Source organism: Acaromyces ingoldii (assembly GCF_003144295.1).
Source record: "Acaromyces ingoldii strain MCA 4198 unplaced genomic scaffold FA10scaffold_5, whole genome shotgun sequence".
NCBI lineage: Eukaryota > Fungi > Basidiomycota > Exobasidiomycetes > Exobasidiales > Cryptobasidiaceae > Acaromyces > Acaromyces ingoldii.
In genome coordinates, this window is record NW_020290251.1 from 1,483,007 (window position 1) to 1,499,141 (window position 16,135).

Here is a 16,135-nt window from a genome sequence, read left to right on the forward strand (position 1 = left end):
GTATTCAAACGTTGCGTGAGGTCTGCGCTTGTGACGTGAGACGTGAAGACGAGCGGAAAAGAAAGAGCAAAGAACTCTCCAATCCCCCGTATAGCTTACCGCTTGGTGTTGCCTTATATCTCTATGGCCACTGGAGCAAAATTAAGCGGGGGAAGAGCAAAAGACATGAGAGCCTTCCATCTGAGATTGTTCCGTAGGGATCCCCTCTTCGCTTCTGTTTTGCCTCCCTGTTCGCTTGCTCGGGCTGCTAAGCGCGGCGCCGGGTGAGGGGAGAGGGTGGAAGACGGTCGCGGTCATTGAGGGGTTTCAGCATGGAATACTTCCTCGTTCGGAGGCTGACATTCCTCCTTTTTTTTCTTGTTATTGCTCTCAGGGAATGAAAGGCTTCTGGTCTTGCCATGCGTACGCAGTCTTTGAGAGAAGATGCGAGGGTTATACTCTTCCAAATGGGCATGTACTTGCATTGAGAAGAGCTTGAGTAGTACGACTCGATCAATCTAAGATTACATTTAGAAGTCGCCCAAATCCACGTCGACGTCGTGCACCGCGACGGTATTGTCGTGCGCAGATGCAGCCGTCACCGTCTGAGAATCGGCCGCGACGCTTCCCTTTGCCTCTACCTCTCCTGTCGGCAGGACTTTTCCCGCGCTCGAGCCATGCGACGCGGACGACGGAACACCAACGACGGCGCCATTGGTAGGCGTCGCAGTGCCCGACGTCGAGCCTCCTCGGTTGGGTGTCGAGATGCCTAGTGCGGCGCGCTGGAGTAGCGCCTTTCTCCGTTCAGCCTCTGCAATCCTCTGCCGGTCGGCTCTCCGGTGCCGCTCGTTGATGGCTGCCATCGCCTTTTCATCGAACTTCGTCCCTGACATCGAAGAACCATTGGCGCTGCCATTGGCATTGGCTCTGGGCCCATCAGCCGCTCGCTGGGACTGCTCCTGCTCATACGCCACTCGCGCCTGTCGCTTGGCGTTGAGCATCTTGGTAATATCGTCCTCGGTGAAGGGCCGAGCAATGTACGTCTCGAGCTCCTCTGCTTGGTCCTGAGTCTTCTCCTTGCTTGGGAACATGCGCTGCATCTTCGAAGACGTCGACATGGCACTGTTGACCCGGCTCTTCCACCGCTCCAGCTCGTCGAGCGTCACGTCGCTGCTGCTGATCACCGACAACGGCGCGTCGCGCAGCTTCTCTTCGCCATAGAGCATGGTGCAGTAGACGTTGGTGTACTGATCCGAGATCTGGTAGTGCCGACCAGTACCAGAGCAGTCGAGAATCTGCACCAGTCGGTAGGTCATGACACTTCGCCCCTCGCGATCCTTGGTGGGATATTCGATGCGTACGAAACGACCTTCCAGGACGTGGAGCCAGTCCGGTCGGTGCACCAGGCGCGTGAAGTGGTCTTTCCTGAGCCTGGCTGCATTGACATCCTCCAGGTCTGGCAAGACGTAGGGTTTCCTGGCAGCAATTCTCTCTTGCTCCCTCGACGGCTTGCTCTGCTCCTGGCCCCTGGTTCCTCGCCCATACCCTTGTCTCTCTCTCTCCCTCTCCTTTTTCCTGGCCCAGAGCGCCTCTGCCTCTTCTGCATCGTACTCGCTCGAGTCGTCATCCTCGTCGTCGTCGTCCGACGCATCTAAACCCCTTCGTTTCGCAGCAGCCTTGGCCCTAGACTTTTTGAGCTTGTTCAAGGTCGAGGCTTTGCTGTCTGAGGTGCCCACGGCGCGCTTTGCTCTCTTTCCTCGACCTCTTGTCTCTTCGAAATCGCTTTCCTCTTCCTCTTCCTCTTCGTCATCATCATCCTCGTCTTCGTCCTCGTCCTCGTCATCATCATCGCTGGACCTCTTCTTCCTCCTAGCAGCTGCCTTCTTCTTCGGCGCACTCTTCCTGGCCGCGGCCGCCTTCTTCTTGGCCTTCTTCACCGGCTTTGCTTCCTTCTTTCCCCGACCAGCGGCGGCTCGTTGGGATCGCACGAGAGCAGCCAGCTCGGCCTTTTGCCTTCTCTTGGAGATTTCGTCACGACGGCCTGCCAGTTCGGCTTCTCTCTCGAGCTCGGGCATGTCAAGCAACCTGTTCTCCGCATCTCATGCTCGTGAGCTCTTGACCTTTTCCAGTGGGATACAACCTCAGACTCACCGCTCGCGGTCCTCCTCGTCCTTGTAGATGCCCTCGATGGGATAAGGATTGGCAGTCTCCTCATCTTCGTCATCTTCCCCCTCTGCGTCCTCGTCCTCGCCCTCCGCGTCCTCATCCTCTTCCTCTCCCTCTGCGTCTTCATCGTTGTAGTCATCCTCATCTTCCTCATCATCGTCATCGTCGTCGTCTTCATCGTCATCTGCGTCGTTTCTTCGCCGTCGCTTCGACTTGGATCCGCCCGAGGACCTCGCCGTCGCGCGCTTTCTCGATGCAGACGACGCAGCCGTCTTGGGCGCAGGCGAGCCAGAGGACGACGAGGCTCCGTCGCCGGCCAGAGCCAGCAGCTCATCGTCGACGTCAGACATGTCTCGACCGACTCGTGGAAGGTTGAGAAACGTGGGTGTTAGAAGAAGAGGAGGAGAGGAGGAAATGGAGGGCGACGTGCGTGCAGAAGGGAGCGCGAGAAGGCCGCAAGCCACGTGGTCTGACATTTTCCGGTCAATAGTCAAAGGACGTCCACATCTATCTCTGTTCTCGAGACAGACTGAGCTTCAGAAGACCTCTCCACCAGCGACCGAGCCCATGTACCATCCAACCAGGGGCGGCACACGCGGCGGCGCGGCCGAGTTCTCGTGGGACGCTGTCCGTCAGGACAAGCACCGCGAGTTCTACCTTGGCCACTCGATCCAGGCGCCCACGGGCCGCTGGCTGCACGGACGGGATGTGCAGTGGTACAACAAGGACGAGAGCAAGGACGAGGGCGAAGCGGCCGACAAGCGGCGGCAGGAGCTGCTCGAGGTCAAGCGGAGGGAGATGGAGGAGATGGATCGCCGGCTGGGCATTCAGCCTGGTGGCGCAGACGGCGACGCGTCGACATCATCATCATCGAGGACCGGTGGCCCAGCGGTGGGACAGGCGCTCCTCGCTGGATCAAAGGGCAGGGCGGCCGCGAGCGCCAGTGGGCCAGCAGCAGGAACGGGCGCCAATTTGGCGCCGATTGACCCAATCATGTCGAAGTGGAATCCTGCTGGTCTGCCAGCGGCCGGCGAACAGGAGCAGGGAGCGCTGACGAAGGAGGAGCGAAAGGCGGCAAAGAAGCTCGCAAAGAGGGAAGTCAAGGAGCAGCGCAGGGAGGAGAGACGCAAGCGGAGGGCAGAAGACGGCAGGCATCGACACCACCGGTCGAGAGAGAGCGATGCAGAGGACGACGACGAGGAGCGAGAGCGAAGGCGCGAGAGGCGACGAAGGGAGAGGAGAAGGGAGGAAGAAGAGGAGTACGAACGGAGAAGGAAAGAGAGGAGAGGCAGAGATGGGAGCGAGGGGGCGGACGTAGCGAGAGGGGAGGAGCGCTCGCGGGAGAAGGCGCATCGAGAGGACCGAGACGAGGAAAGATACCGCCGTCGTGGGTCTGACGAGAGGCGCGAGAGGACGAGGCGCCATGACGACGAAGACGATGCAGGCGATCGCAGGCGCTCTTATAGGGGCCGGGACGACGAGGAGCGTCGCGCGCGGAGGCGTGACGATCCAGACGACTCTCCCCCTCGTCGCCGAGGAGGTGACGAGTATGATCATCGCTCGTCACGACGCCGGTCCCGAAGCCCTGGCCGGTCGCTGACGCCGGAATTGAAGAGCCGTCGATGACACACCTTCGAGCACACACAAACACACACACGAGTACATGCATCATCCATCCCATTATTAACATCTTCAGATTTTTGTAAAGTTAGCGATGCTCTCTTCTCTCCCCAGCAATTCCAGCTTATCCTGGACGGTCTGCTGCTGCTGCTGCTGCTGCTGCTGCTGAGTTGCGGGCGAAGGAGCCGAGAAGACGCGCCCTCGCTCGATCTCTGCGTCGCTCAGCTTGGCCAGTCGCACCGTCTCGCGCCGATAGAAGTTGACGACGCGCTCGAGTGCATTGGCAAAGGCAAGGTTGTCTGCCGGGAATCGCGGCTCCACTGGGAGATGCTGCTGAGGAGGTGTCCCTGCCTTTGCCCGTGCAGCCTCGGCAGCGGCAGCGATGGCATAGGCACCCCTGCCGCTCGTCTCGACGCCCAGGTCGGGGGCCAGCTCGGGCATGCCCTCCTCCTCCTCCTCTTCCTGCTCGCGCTTCTCCTGCTCAAGCTGCTCCTTGGACTTGCGCTTGTTTTTGTCCTCGTCTGGCCGGTCCACGCCCTTGAGCTTGCGCTTGACGCCTGCGACGCCCGAGCCCCAGCCGCCGGCACCCCAGATGTTGCGCCAGATGGCCGTAGCGAGGACGGCGTCGGCATCGGCCGTTCCCTGCCGCTCCGTCTCGGCGACGTACGACCTCGCGAGCGCGTCGTCGAGCCCGAGCACGGCGCCGCGCTGCTGCGTGTGCATGTCGCGCATGTAGCCCTTGACGAGGCGCGACGTCTGGACGCCAAAGCGGAGGCGCATGCGCGACTCTGCGTCGATGAAGAAGTGGTTGATGAGCTCCTGCGAGTAGCTGTTGGCCTTTTTGGCGGGCACGAGCATGCGGAAGCGGACGAGGAGGAGGTGAATGTGCAGATTGGTGATCTGGAACCACGTCTGGTACGTCCTCGGCAGGCCGCACTCGCCGTACCAGAAGGCCGCCTCGATGTCGGCCCGCTCGGCGCACCGGTCGTACAGGTCCGAGGAGACGCGGATCGCCGTCGAGGTAGTCGAGTTGTAGCCCATGATCCGCGCCAGGCCCTTGACGAGGCTCACCGTCAGAGCACTGTGCTTCTTGGGCGGCGGCGCTGAGGGCGAAAGCGGAGACGGCTGGAGACGGCCAGCCTCTTTGGCGGGTGCCGCTTGCTGCTGTTGCTGCTGTTGGAGCAAGACTCGGGCCTGGCTGGCAAAGGACCGCTCCAGCTGCCGCCGCGATACTGCGCCCACCCTCGCTGCTCTCGTCGTCGCGGCCAGCATTGTCACGTAAGGCTCGATGAAGGTTGGTGCACGCTCCTCCCTTCTTCCTTCCGGACTACTTACCAAAGAAATGCTGCTCCACCGTCCATTAGTCATCATGAAAATTTAGACATCTCGGCCGGACGGGGTGATTTTCTTTCAGAGCAGCTAGCAAGCACACGTGCGTATTGTCGTCGAGCAACAAAATTCTCGCCGTGTCTGACCTCCAGGAAGAAAGCTCGAATTCAACCAACTTTTCTCTTTCATTTCTTGCGAATCACCAACGACAATGACCGAGGCAGCTGGCGCCGTCATCGGTATCAACCTGGGTCAATCCTACGGCTCGATTGCATGCATCAACCAGCACGGAAGGGCCGATGTCATTGCCAACGAGGACGGCGAGCGGCAGCTGGCGACGCGCATCGCCTTTGACGAGGACCAGGTCTACATTGGCAACCAGGCCACGCCCCAGCTCGTGAGGAACAGCGTCAATGTCATTGACAAGTTTGTCAACCTCCTTGGCCGGAGCTTCTCGGAACTCTCAGAGGACGACAAGCGGCGATCTTCGTCGCCCGTCGTCGACGTCAATGGCGTGCCGTCTTTCCGGGTCCACATCAACGGCAAGGAGGAGGTCCTCTCGGCGCACGACGTCGCCGTCCGGTACATTCGCTCCCTCTTCCTCACCGCCAAGGACTTCCTCTCGGGCGTTCCCATTGCCGGCGCTGTCCTGAGCGTGCCTTTGAACTTTGCGCCCAAGCAAATGACTGCGCTCAAGGACGCTGCCACCGAGGCCGGCCTCATTGTCCTCCAGCTGGTCCCTGCTCCCGGTGCTGCACTCACGGCGTACGGCCTGACGAGCCCGCAGGGCGACCAGCTGCCCAAGCACCCCGACGGCGAGGAGGGACAGCCATATCTGCCCGGTGCCCAGCTCGACCGCACCGTCGTTGTCGTCGATGTCGGCGGTACCTCGTCGAGCGTGTCCCTGCTGCAGGCCAGCGCGGGTCTCTTTACTCTCCTGGCGTACGACGTCAACGCGTCTGTGGGTGGTGCGACGATCGACGAGGCGTTGGTCAGCTACCTCGCCAAGGAGTTCACCAAGAAGACCAAGGTGCCCATCGAGGAGTCGAACGCGCGGGCGTGGGCCAAGCTGAGGAACGAGGCAGAGGTGACAAAGAGGAGCCTGAGCGCAAGCAACACGGCCCAGTGCAGCATCGAGTCGCTCGCCGACGGCGTCGACTTCAGCATGTCGGTCAACCGCATGAGGATCGACCTGCTGAGCAAAAAGGTCTGGCAAGAGATTGAGAAGCTCATCACGGCCGTGCTGGGCAAGAAGGCGCTCCAGGCCGCCCAGGTCGACGAGGTCATCCTCGTCGGCGGCACCTCGCGCCTCCAGGGACTCAAGGACCACCTTGGCGCCATCTTCCCCGAGTCGACGCACCTCACCGACTCGGTCGATGCGGACCAGGCTCTCGCCAGGGGCTGCGCCGTCCACGCCCAGGCGATTGCCACGACGGACGAGGGCTCCGTCGAGCGCAAGCACCTCATCAACCTCGGCCTGGACAAGTCAGAGAACCTGAAGGAGCTCAAGGTGCAGTCGACGACGAAGCCCGTCGGCATCGTCGTGCCCGCGCCCGCCAGCCTGGCCAACGGCGTGTCGTCACCAGAAGACGAGGCACTGAAGCGCAAGATCGACGATGGGAAACTCTTTGTCACCGTCGTTCCGTCCAAGACACCCCTTCCCGCCCGGAGGGCATTCACGCTTGTCGCGCCCAAGGACGGCTTGGCGCTCGTCAGCCTGTTTGAGGGCGACGAGAGCGTGCGCAAGGACAAGGTCGAGAGGACAAAGGACGAGGACGAGGATGATGATGACCTCGATGACGATGAGGACCTCGACGAGGAAGACAAGTTTGTCGAGGTCGAGACCGTCGTCGTGAAGCCGTCAAAGGCACTCGGTGACGTTGTTGTGCCAAGGGAGAAGGTCTCCAAGGACGGAAAGGTCAGGGTGGAAGTCAGAGTCGATGTCGAGGGGAAGATCAAGGTGCTTGTGGGGCAGGACAAGGAGCAGGCCTTGACCTCGTCGTAAGACACAGAGAGAGCACACCATCACCTTTGTGCACACCATGAAACTCTTTAAAAAAATGGGATAGATGACCACACGCCAAATGCTTTCATATTTGTTGTCTATTGAGAGGTTTGAAGCGGGTAAGCGACGGGCAAAACCGCTCTTCGGAGCATAAGGGCGCTCCTCACTCAACCCTTCTCGCATCTCTGCGTCTCCTAATCGAAAACAAATAAACAAGAGGAGGTGCGAAATAGGTGAGAGAGCATAGAGAAGGTGTCGCTCCCTCGTCTCAGCTTCGGTTCCTCGGCTCCTCATCACAGGAGCAACATCTGCCGTTCTGCCTCCAATGTGACCAAAACGAGTATGGCCGGTGGCTGTTTTGAAACTTGGACCGAGGAGGTCCCGCGTTGCGTTGCAGAGAAAGCGAGATCAACAAGGAGCCTGGTTGCGGGGCTTTCAGTCAATAGCTGCCTCTCCCTTGCAATACTGCTCAAGGTAAACAAGGGCGAGGTGCAGCCAGGATCTTGTGTGGCAAAAAGGACTCCCCCTCCTTGTCTTCAAACCATCATCGGCGCTGAAAATCAACCTACGATGAGAATCGTGTCCCGTCTCATGATCGGGGCCTCTTTCATCTGCGTTCTCTCGCACTTCTTCTTCATCGCGTAAGTGCAGACCCAAATCTCTCCTTCCTGCTTGCACATCAAGCAAAGAGAAGGCCAAGACGAATAACCTTTTGGCATTCTAGGGCCCTTGGTGCTGATGATCGACGTTCCGGCAAGCAGCCCATGCCCTCGTCGTCGTCAGAAGAGAGGCGTCTGTCACTGCAGTCGGCCCCCCGGCCATTGCGCACACCATCCATGTGGCCGCCACCACCTACCACCCGCCGTCACCCCGTGCATTCAATGCCCTTACCGCCTTCCCGACCAGAAGAAAGATCAGCGGATCAACTGCCAGTAGCAGAATCGGAAAACTTGCCGAAATATGCAAGCCGCTTGGAAGCCCTCAAGACAACGCTTGTGGGTACGGGAGAAGCGATAGATAAGCTGAAAGAGGAAAGGCCGTCGCTCGCGAGAGACCAAGAAATGGACGCGTTGAGACTTTGTATGGACGCCATGATCGTCGAGGCAAAGGTCTTGGAGGACGGTTTGCACAAAGTGGAGAAGGAGGGTTTCCCAAAGTCGGAGCCGTAGGGAGCAGATCTGGCGCAACTCCGTCGGTGGCCACCAGCGGTCACCTGCTTGCGTTGCGCTTTTACACCTGTGGGTCGTCTTCTTGAGTAGTTCTCTTGTAACGAAAAGTGATTGAGGGTAAATGAGAACGAAGCTGGAAAATCAAGAATTAAGAAATGATTTTGGCTCAGACGGAAGAGGTCAAATGCGCCCAGATGACCTCAACCTTTCTATTGACAGGCATATTGACAGGCTCAATAAAAGGCCCGAGCGTGAACATTCGCGCTCACTGTTTCATCTTCCATCTCACCAAGTACTGCTTTCACGTTTGAAGGGCAGCATCAGCAACGCTGACATTGCTGATTGCGACGGAACTTTGTTGCCGCCTGACGAATCCGAGGCAGCCCGAGGACATTTAATTCTTGAAGGCTGAGTGTATTTATTTTTTGGCGCTGCGCCACCTCGGGGCATAACCGAACCCCCTCCCCCCGCCCTCCAAGACCTTGAGCTTGTTTTGTCTGGCGCCTCTGAGCAAAGGCACGAGTGAGTTAGGAGTGTCCAGGAAAGAGCGCGTAGAGACTCAGCCTAGCGGCGCTTAGCGCACCCAGCACAGACGAGCACATCTCAATGTGGGTTCTCTCGAGTGGCAAGAGCGACAAAATCGTTTCATTCCCGATAAAATCGACACTGGGTAGGGCAATTCTGTCCCCTATGAACTTGTCGATGGGGCTTTTGCGATGCAAAGAGAACACAGAGCCAAGTAAGAGCCAAGCGAAAGACAAGGGAAAGCCGGGGAAGGGCGTTCGGGGCATTTTGGCGGCATTCTCGCCGTTTTTCACCGATGTGCTTGTATAAAAAAGGGGAGGGGTACCCCCTCGCCAGGTCTCCAAACAAAGCAAGTACTACTATCGACAACCAACAACCTACCATTCGCACTGAAGACAGAAAACAGCATGAAGCTCTCCAACCGTCTCATGACTAAGGCCGCTCTCGCCTGCGCCGTCTGGCACCTACTCTTCATTATGTGAGAAAATATGTGCTCTTCTCTAATAAATTAGCCAGAAGGATGCTAACAATGGAGGAGCAAACCTTGTCGCAGGGCCCTCGGTGCCGGTCGCCCATCCAAAAAGCCGGTATCGTTCCCGTCATCGGGAAGGCCGCATTCAGTAGAGCGTCCAGCCGCGCAGCCAGTGCCGCTTCCGCTGCCGCCGCCCTCTTTTGGCAAAGGACCGCAACCCTCGCATGAGCTGCACAGTACGCCCCGTCCGCCGCCGCAGGCATCCATATCTGGCAGACGCCCGGAACTCTCGCAGGAGCTGCATCGATTGCCCCGGCCGCCGCCGCCGCCGCCGCCAACGACCGTATCTGTCAAACGACCACAGTCCTCGCCCGAGCCGCATCGATTGCCTCGGCCGCCGTCACCGCCTCCGTCGCCGCCGCCGTCGCGCCCACATGGTAAAGGGCAACACCCATCGCATCGGTTGCCACTGCCGCCGCAGCAGTCGCGTCCACCAGGTGTACACAATGAGCCTGTGCGTGTAGTGCATTTGACTCCACCCGAGAAGCCCAGCTATCAACAACCACTATCGGCGGAAGACTTTCGTAAAAAGCAATTTCTGTCGAAGTATACGGAGGGTGTGCAAGGCAAGCTGAAAGCGGAGGGGAAGCAAGTGAAGGAGGGGACGTCGACGCCTAAGGTGCGCAAGAGGAATTCGGACGAATCAGGCGTTCCATCGGGCTGAGTGGAAAAGTTTCAGCTGGACACAAATGCAAAGCTGACAAGCTTGGGCAAGGAGAGAAGCCGAAAGGCAGAGCAGTGAGGAATGGGTCCGGTGCATTTTAGTTGGCGGCCCATGGCGGTCATCTGCTTGTGTCGCGCTCGCCCGTTGTCTACTAGAGAATTTTTGTCAACAATAACTACTTTTATTGTCCTTTGTCGGCCTGAGACTGAGAAGGGTCGGTCTTCTCGGCCTGTGCCGGTCTAAGCTCTGTGCTCTGGAAAAGAGGGCTCTGGTGATGTGTACAAGGACCGAGGTGAAGCGAGAGGCAGAGGAACAACTCACCGCACGGGGCTTTTCAGCCGCGGCGGCATTTGCGCCGCTGAAGTGCTCAAAAAGCGAGTAAGTCTGCTAGACCGTTGGAGCAAGCAACCCTCTCCTGGTGTTCAGACTACCATCGACATCGAACTAGCAGAGAGACCAGCGATGAAGTCTTCGACCCGTTCAATGGCTGTGGCCACTTTCGCGTGCATACCTTTGCTTCTCTTCCTCGTCATGTGAGCTAGAACCTAAGCCCCTCATTGATGCACGTCTTGCCCCAACAAATTAACTTCAGCCGTTGGTCTCCCAGACCTGTTTACACATACAGGCATTTCAACAGGCAAGCACCGCCCTTGCCCCCACCACCAGAGCTACCGCAAGCACGAGAGCCATCGCTGCATGCCCCTCTACCTGCGGAAAGGGCGCAATCGCGAACGCCAAGCTTCCTCACCTTACTTGAGTCGAGACGCTTACTAGATAACATGCCCACGACGGAACCTCAACCAATCGAGTCTGCGGAGCAGAGAAGCAGAGTGGAGCAGATAGCGAGCAGTGTAGGAGAGCTCAATCAAGAAAGCGAAGTATCACAAGTTCCTACGAGGCCACACGAGCAGGAGCAAGACAGAAGGGCAAGGCATTAAGGGAAGTCATATGTGCACATTCTTAGGTGCCTTCATTAGAGATTGTGCTTTATAGGGAAGAGGTTCTTGGTCAATCATAAGTCGTATCCTTCAAATGTCAATCAAGAGTCTGTCGACGACCGTTCCCACTAAGGACGATCGGGTGTCTGGTCCGAGCGTGGAGTGATCATGCACCCTATCCACAACTAGTTGAGCGTCCTTTTTGCGATCTCTGCAGAGATCTTCGTGAACTTCGCCTACGACGCTGTGTGACCTTAGAACTCAGCCCACACAATGAGACATGGGCGGCTGGGTGATTTCTTGAGTAGCAATGGCATATGCTGTAGGAGATATTGGCCGAGGGCCAAGGGGTGCTGATTTTCCTCGATTGACTCGCCGATTGCTCGTTCGATTCGTCTGTCTTTATGAGCCCAGTCAGGCTCCTATGCTTTGGAGGTGTGAGATACTGACTATGCTTACGAGGTCAAGATGGTGAAAGCCCCGGATTTGACTGAGCCGGGGCGTATATTTGACCCTCGGTCACTCTCGCCTCAAATTGACCTGTTGATCAATATCTCTTTCGATGCGCCGAGGCCAGTTGCGAAGATGACAGAAAGGATAACTCTCCTCCGATAGCTGGCGAATGTTGTGAGGATGCGAACATCCGCGCCGCAGGGACTCACGTTCTATTTCTTCTGCTACGATGGAAAAAGAGAGAATTTGAGATTTTGGACAAGACATCACATAGCGACGACTGGCCCTCTCGAGGGCTGAGGTGGAGGGCTGTGTTTGGAAGTAACGTCCGAAAGCTGATATTACTCTGCTGAGGTCAGAGCGGGCAGGCTTTCCGGGTCGTCGTTGTGGGCTGCGACGCAGCTTGACTACTGGCAGCCCTGTGATCGGGGCAGGTAAAGCAAAGGGAGATTGAGCTGAAGGGGCATAGAGGGCTTACAATAAGATGGCCGTGCTCTCCTGATGAAGAGTATAAAGACGGTGAAGCGGAGGGGGATAGATTTCACCCCTCCTTCCAAAAAAGCTATCGTCTACATTGGAGGGATAGACCTATACCATGAGGCTCTTTACCCATCCCCTGACTTTCCTCTCCTTCTACTGCGTCTTCTGGCTCTTCTTTTTGGCTGGGTGAGTTGCGGTTGCCAGCCTCACATGCAAATCGAGCCGTAGAAGAGCTGACAAAGATCCGCTGGTACTTCAGACTTTTTTTTTCATGCCAGGTCCAAGGCATACCACCAAGACACCAAAAGCCGCATGGAGAGCAGCCACCGAATCCTCAGGAACTTCCCCGACCCCTTCCACAATGTCGCGAGATCGAACAAGCGTATGAGAGGCTCGAAAGGGTATTAGAAGAGACAACCCCGCTTCTCACTGAAATGCGAAAGATAAAGAACCGCATTGCGATAACACCGCCGCCATGCTTGACTGAGGCAAATTTGAGTTCGTGGCAGGCGATAAAGGAGTTTGGAAAAAAGATTGAAGGCGAGGCAAAGTGTCTGGAAGAGGTCTCTCCGGAGATCTTGATTGCAGCACTTATCAGAAGGATGAGCCTCCTTGCCTTCGAGAAGACTACACTGGTATGCTGCTACGAGAAGTATCTCGAATGGCGTCAACACATCTACGGTTCATACTTCAAAAAGCTCGTACGTGAATCTTTCGAATTAAGGATGAAGGCGCTTGACGCGAAGAGAGATCTTATAACATACTTCGATCATACCTACGTTGAGAGGCGTCAGAGCAACAGCCAGGATATTGACGGCCATGAGAACAAGGTCAACGGAACGTCGTGACATTTTCGGATAAGGGCCACCTGTCGTCTCGTGCCGGAACTCTGTCCGTAATCATGCAGTGTAAATTCAGCTCCACACAACGTCACTTTGTTTGATTGTGTAGGTAGGCGTTTTGACGCCCATGCCAATTTTTGGGGTGAGATCGAGAGGGAAGAAATGAGCAACAAGGAAAGACACGAGGAAGGCCTTGAATGCATGAAAATCTCGTGCACTCGGCGCGCATATTGCGGCGTGGTCACCTGCTCCACACCTTGGAACTTGGCCTCTCTGAGCACAGCCAAGAGCGAAAAGCAAGCGCGCACGGCGAGAAAACCCACACTGCAGGGTGCAAGGGAGAAAGTCGCTCGTGTCTCGGCCTTACCTACTCTCCTCTCCACTTTACCGTGTCCATGGCCGAGGGCAGGCAAAGGTGGACCTTTGCCCGAGATCTGACCGACGATGCCCTGTCCACGGGGCAAGAGGTGCACAGAAAGGACGTGGTAGTCTTAGTTCAGTGGGTGTGGGTCCGAGGGGAGCAGTAAGGGCAAGCCAGCCTCTCGGCTTGACCCTTTACATCAATAAGCAAGGGACCTCAATCCCCCGACCATGAGGCTCATATCCTCCTTGAAGACAGTGTGCTTCCTCACTTGCGTCACTTGGCTCGCACTGCTTGTTGCGTGAGTTGCTGTGGTCAAGACGTGGGCTCCTCTTGTCCAATGGCCATTAAAGAGCAAGAGTGGCTAAAAGTAAGCATTGGCATTTTAGGCCCCTCTGCACCTATGATCTTAACAACATTGCTCGACCGAACCCGCCACCTGGTTATCGAGCACTGCCAGATTTCCCACACAGAACTCCACCACTACCCGCAAGATACTCAATAGGGCAAGCATTTGCATACGTCGACAGCTTAAATAAAGAGCATGACCAGCTTGCAATTTACCTACGGCAGGTGCAAGAGCACCAACGGCCGGAACCGACTGGAGAGTGGGGGAGGTGGGTACATCTCCACACGCACAGGGCAGTCGCAAGAATGGAAGCAATTCGTCACGAGAGGGACCATCTCGGCGCTCTCTATTATGAGTATGTACAATACCAGAGGAGCGGCGAAGGAAGTAGTAGTAGCAGTAGCAAGGAGAGCTAGACCGTCGTTGAACTCTCGAACGGGTGGCGTCTGCCGTATCGTGCACTCTTTATTGTCAAAAATGATCACAGTGAAAATCTGACATTTCAGAATGACTTTTTTGCGTCTTTGACGTAGGCTCTTTGACAACCACACACATTTCTGTGGTCAGTGCTGGCAGAGTAGACGCTACCGGTAAGTAGACGATGCAGGTAGAGTAGGTGATGCTGGCAGAGTAGACGAGCTACAAGGACACAGACGATACGACCTTCTGTCTACGTAGAATCTGTGCACACGGGGCGCGTATGGGGTGTTGCTCGATCTCATTGAGCAGAGCATTAGGATAAACAAGAGCACAGGGTAAGTCGCTCGCACTTTTTGGGGTCTGCTAGCTCCTCTCTCTACTTGTTCGTGACAAAAATCGGGGGCGACGACACTCTACTCGGAGATGAGGCAGTGTAGCATTCGTCTGCTGCCAGCAATAGCAAAAGTGGACCAGCCTTGGAGCAAAGGGACGTCCCCTCATGTCCCCAGCCACCATAAACACCTGAGAGAGCATCCAACTATGAGGCTGCCCTTCCGCCATCGCATGACCGTCGGTCACCTTGCCTGGTTCTTCTGGCTCTTTTGTCTCGTTGCGTGAGTTGACCTTGTCCTCTGTGCTCTTCGCTGATGCACTTCAAGTCAAGCCGGAGGAAAACTGATGACCAGCCAATGGCGTTTCAGACCTCTTTGCGCATTCGTGATACCTCCCAATCGACCATCGTCCTCGCAACCACCACCCTCGCCACCGCGTTCCCCACCCTCTCCACGGCATGTACCTCCCTGGCCACTGCGCTTACCTCCCCGTCCACCGCCTTTAACTCGCCGGCCACCGCATTTACCTCACCCGCTACCGCATCCACCACCTTCGACCTCGCATACACCATCCTCTTCAGCGAGTACTCCTTCCTTAAGCGGTATGCCGAGATTCCCGGAAAGATGGACTCCGCTGCCTGCCGGTTCCAGTTTGGAAGCGGTAGGAAGCTATACGAGACATCGTAAGGAGGACACAGCAAAGCTTAATGCTATTTCAGAGTGGATAGAAGAACAACTTCAAAAGAGGCCGACGCGCGAGAGGCTCTCACTATTGAAAGGCTTACAACAAGTGGTAGCTCGAAGGCTCGACAAATTAAATCAAGATTCCTTGCGAATGCTCGAACTTTACACAACAGAAAGCCTTCCAGAGCAACAGCAGCAAGCACAGGCAGGAGCTTAGGCTGTAAAAATCGCGAGATGACTCGTAGGTCAAGGTATGCTTGATCATTCGACCCCTAGTGTAGGCGTGTGGTTAAAAAACAACGGTGAGAGGCGTCACGAAAGGCTTGATGAGCGTTCGATTGGCAAGGTGGACGTGCTCTACAAGAAAGGCGAAAGATTGTCCATTGCTCGTACTGTACAGTATATATTGTTGCGCGAGCTTTTTTCGCTGGGAGGGAAGAGAAAATAAGAAGTCAGTCCAGTGCGAGTATTGGAGGACATCTCTTGCATGACAGAGTTGTTCGCCTTGCACAAGGCTTGGTCCTCGGTCATATTGATGTTTGCCTCACCCCACCGAGTAAGACGCGAAAGTGAAGGAGGTCATTCGCTCTTGTCTCGGTCTCGATTCTTCTGTTCTTCCTGACCGTTCTAACAGTATCACTTTTCGCCCGTCTGTACGAGAGAAATCTCTCCGATATTAATTGCTCTCAAACTGTCCGAAAGTGGACAGAGACCATCCCTTGTCCGCAAAACTGTTTCAATACGATTTGGTCATCTCAATGCTCATTGCTCCGATGAGGTATTTAAAGGCAGGTCAGGTCCTGCACCCCTCTTCACGTTAAACCACCATTAAGACTTTACAAAGGGCCCAGAAAAGCATGAAGCTCTTCTCCCTTCCTAACACTGTGGCCTCTCTCGCCAGCTTCTTTTTGCTCGTTTTCATGCTTGCTGCGTGAGTGACAGTCATGCTGAAGCTTTCGACTTGTCCTCGGTGCCATTCGAGCCAGAAGCCAGAAGAAGACTGAAGACGATGCCGATTCCCCTGCCCCTTCACAGGCCCGTTTACGCTTCCAAACACTCCCAGTCGCAGCACCAGGGACCAAGGTTGCCAGAGCCGCCGCAGCAGCGGACGCTGGCGACAATGTTGGAACCGCGCCCGCCGCTGCCCACGGACCTCAGCTCATTCACACCCAAGCAAGCTACAGAGCACATACGGAAGAATTCGGAAGATTGTTCTGCATTGAGCCTTTATTTAGGGTTTATGCGTCGCACGCCAGTACACATACCAGCACCCATGACAGCGGAAGA

The 16,135-nt window shown here is 56.4% G+C and overlaps 9 protein-coding genes across 9 annotated transcripts; 7 read left to right on the plus strand and 2 right to left on the minus strand.

The window, feature by feature from the left end:
- Positions 1-271: 271 nt before the first annotated feature.
- Positions 272-2,558, minus strand: FA10DRAFT_303551 (hypothetical protein). The gene is made up of 2 exons (XM_025525255.1): positions 2,131-2,558; positions 272-2,064 (listed from the first exon to the last, which is right to left on the minus strand). Exons 1-2 carry the CDS (start codon positions 2,493-2,495, stop codon positions 510-512), a joined length of 1,920 nt encoding a protein of 639 aa, XP_025375803.1. The 5' UTR covers positions 2,496-2,558; the 3' UTR covers positions 272-509.
- A 114-nt stretch (positions 2,559-2,672) lies between these two features.
- FA10DRAFT_244209 (hypothetical protein) lies at positions 2,673-3,336 on the plus strand (the record flags this gene model as incomplete). The annotated part of the gene is made up of 2 exons (XM_025519336.1): positions 2,673-2,980; positions 3,194-3,336. Coding segments are annotated over exons 1-2 (411 nt in total), but the record flags the coding sequence as incomplete, so codon positions are not given.
- Positions 3,337-3,805: 469 nt separating this feature from the next.
- FA10DRAFT_268784 (hypothetical protein) lies at positions 3,806-5,085 on the minus strand. The gene has a single exon (XM_025522473.1). The coding sequence runs from the start codon at positions 5,035-5,037 to the stop codon at positions 3,838-3,840; it is 1,200 nt and encodes a 399-aa protein (XP_025375805.1). The 5' UTR covers positions 5,038-5,085; the 3' UTR covers positions 3,806-3,837.
- Positions 5,086-5,203: 118 nt separating this feature from the next.
- On the plus strand, positions 5,204-7,223 carry FA10DRAFT_268785 (actin-like ATPase domain-containing protein). Its single transcript, XM_025522474.1, has one exon. The coding sequence runs from the start codon at positions 5,306-5,308 to the stop codon at positions 7,097-7,099; it is 1,794 nt and encodes a 597-aa protein (XP_025375806.1). The 5' UTR covers positions 5,204-5,305; the 3' UTR covers positions 7,100-7,223.
- Positions 7,188-8,462, plus strand: FA10DRAFT_167454 (hypothetical protein). Its single transcript, XM_025518196.1, has 2 exons — positions 7,188-7,740; positions 7,824-8,462. The coding sequence occupies exons 1-2, from the start codon at positions 7,442-7,444 to the stop codon at positions 8,266-8,268; spliced, it is 744 nt and encodes a 247-aa protein (XP_025375807.1). The 5' UTR covers positions 7,188-7,441; the 3' UTR covers positions 8,269-8,462.
- A 278-nt stretch (positions 8,463-8,740) lies between these two features.
- Positions 8,741-10,131, plus strand: FA10DRAFT_268786 (hypothetical protein). The gene is made up of 3 exons (XM_025522475.1): positions 8,741-8,790; positions 8,847-9,271; positions 9,347-10,131. The coding sequence occupies exons 2-3, from the start codon at positions 9,201-9,203 to the stop codon at positions 9,987-9,989; spliced, it is 714 nt and encodes a 237-aa protein (XP_025375808.1). The 5' UTR covers positions 8,741-8,790; positions 8,847-9,200; the 3' UTR covers positions 9,990-10,131.
- A 138-nt stretch (positions 10,132-10,269) lies between these two features.
- FA10DRAFT_167458 (hypothetical protein) lies at positions 10,270-11,023 on the plus strand. The gene has a single exon (XM_025518197.1). It carries the CDS (start codon positions 10,550-10,552, stop codon positions 10,925-10,927), a length of 378 nt encoding a protein of 125 aa, XP_025375809.1. The 5' UTR covers positions 10,270-10,549; the 3' UTR covers positions 10,928-11,023.
- Positions 11,024-11,975: 952 nt separating this feature from the next.
- FA10DRAFT_261963 (hypothetical protein) lies at positions 11,976-12,708 on the plus strand (the record flags this gene model as incomplete). Its single annotated transcript, XM_025520094.1, has 3 exons — positions 11,976-12,046; positions 12,139-12,261; positions 12,360-12,708. 3 exons carry the CDS (start codon positions 11,976-11,978, stop codon positions 12,706-12,708), a joined length of 543 nt encoding a protein of 180 aa, XP_025375810.1.
- A 1,664-nt stretch (positions 12,709-14,372) lies between these two features.
- On the plus strand, positions 14,373-14,851 carry FA10DRAFT_296100 (hypothetical protein; the record flags this gene model as incomplete). Its single annotated transcript, XM_025524488.1, has 2 exons — positions 14,373-14,446; positions 14,497-14,851. 2 exons carry the CDS (start codon positions 14,373-14,375, stop codon positions 14,849-14,851), a joined length of 429 nt encoding a protein of 142 aa, XP_025375811.1.
- Positions 14,852-16,135: the final 1,284 nt, after the last annotated feature.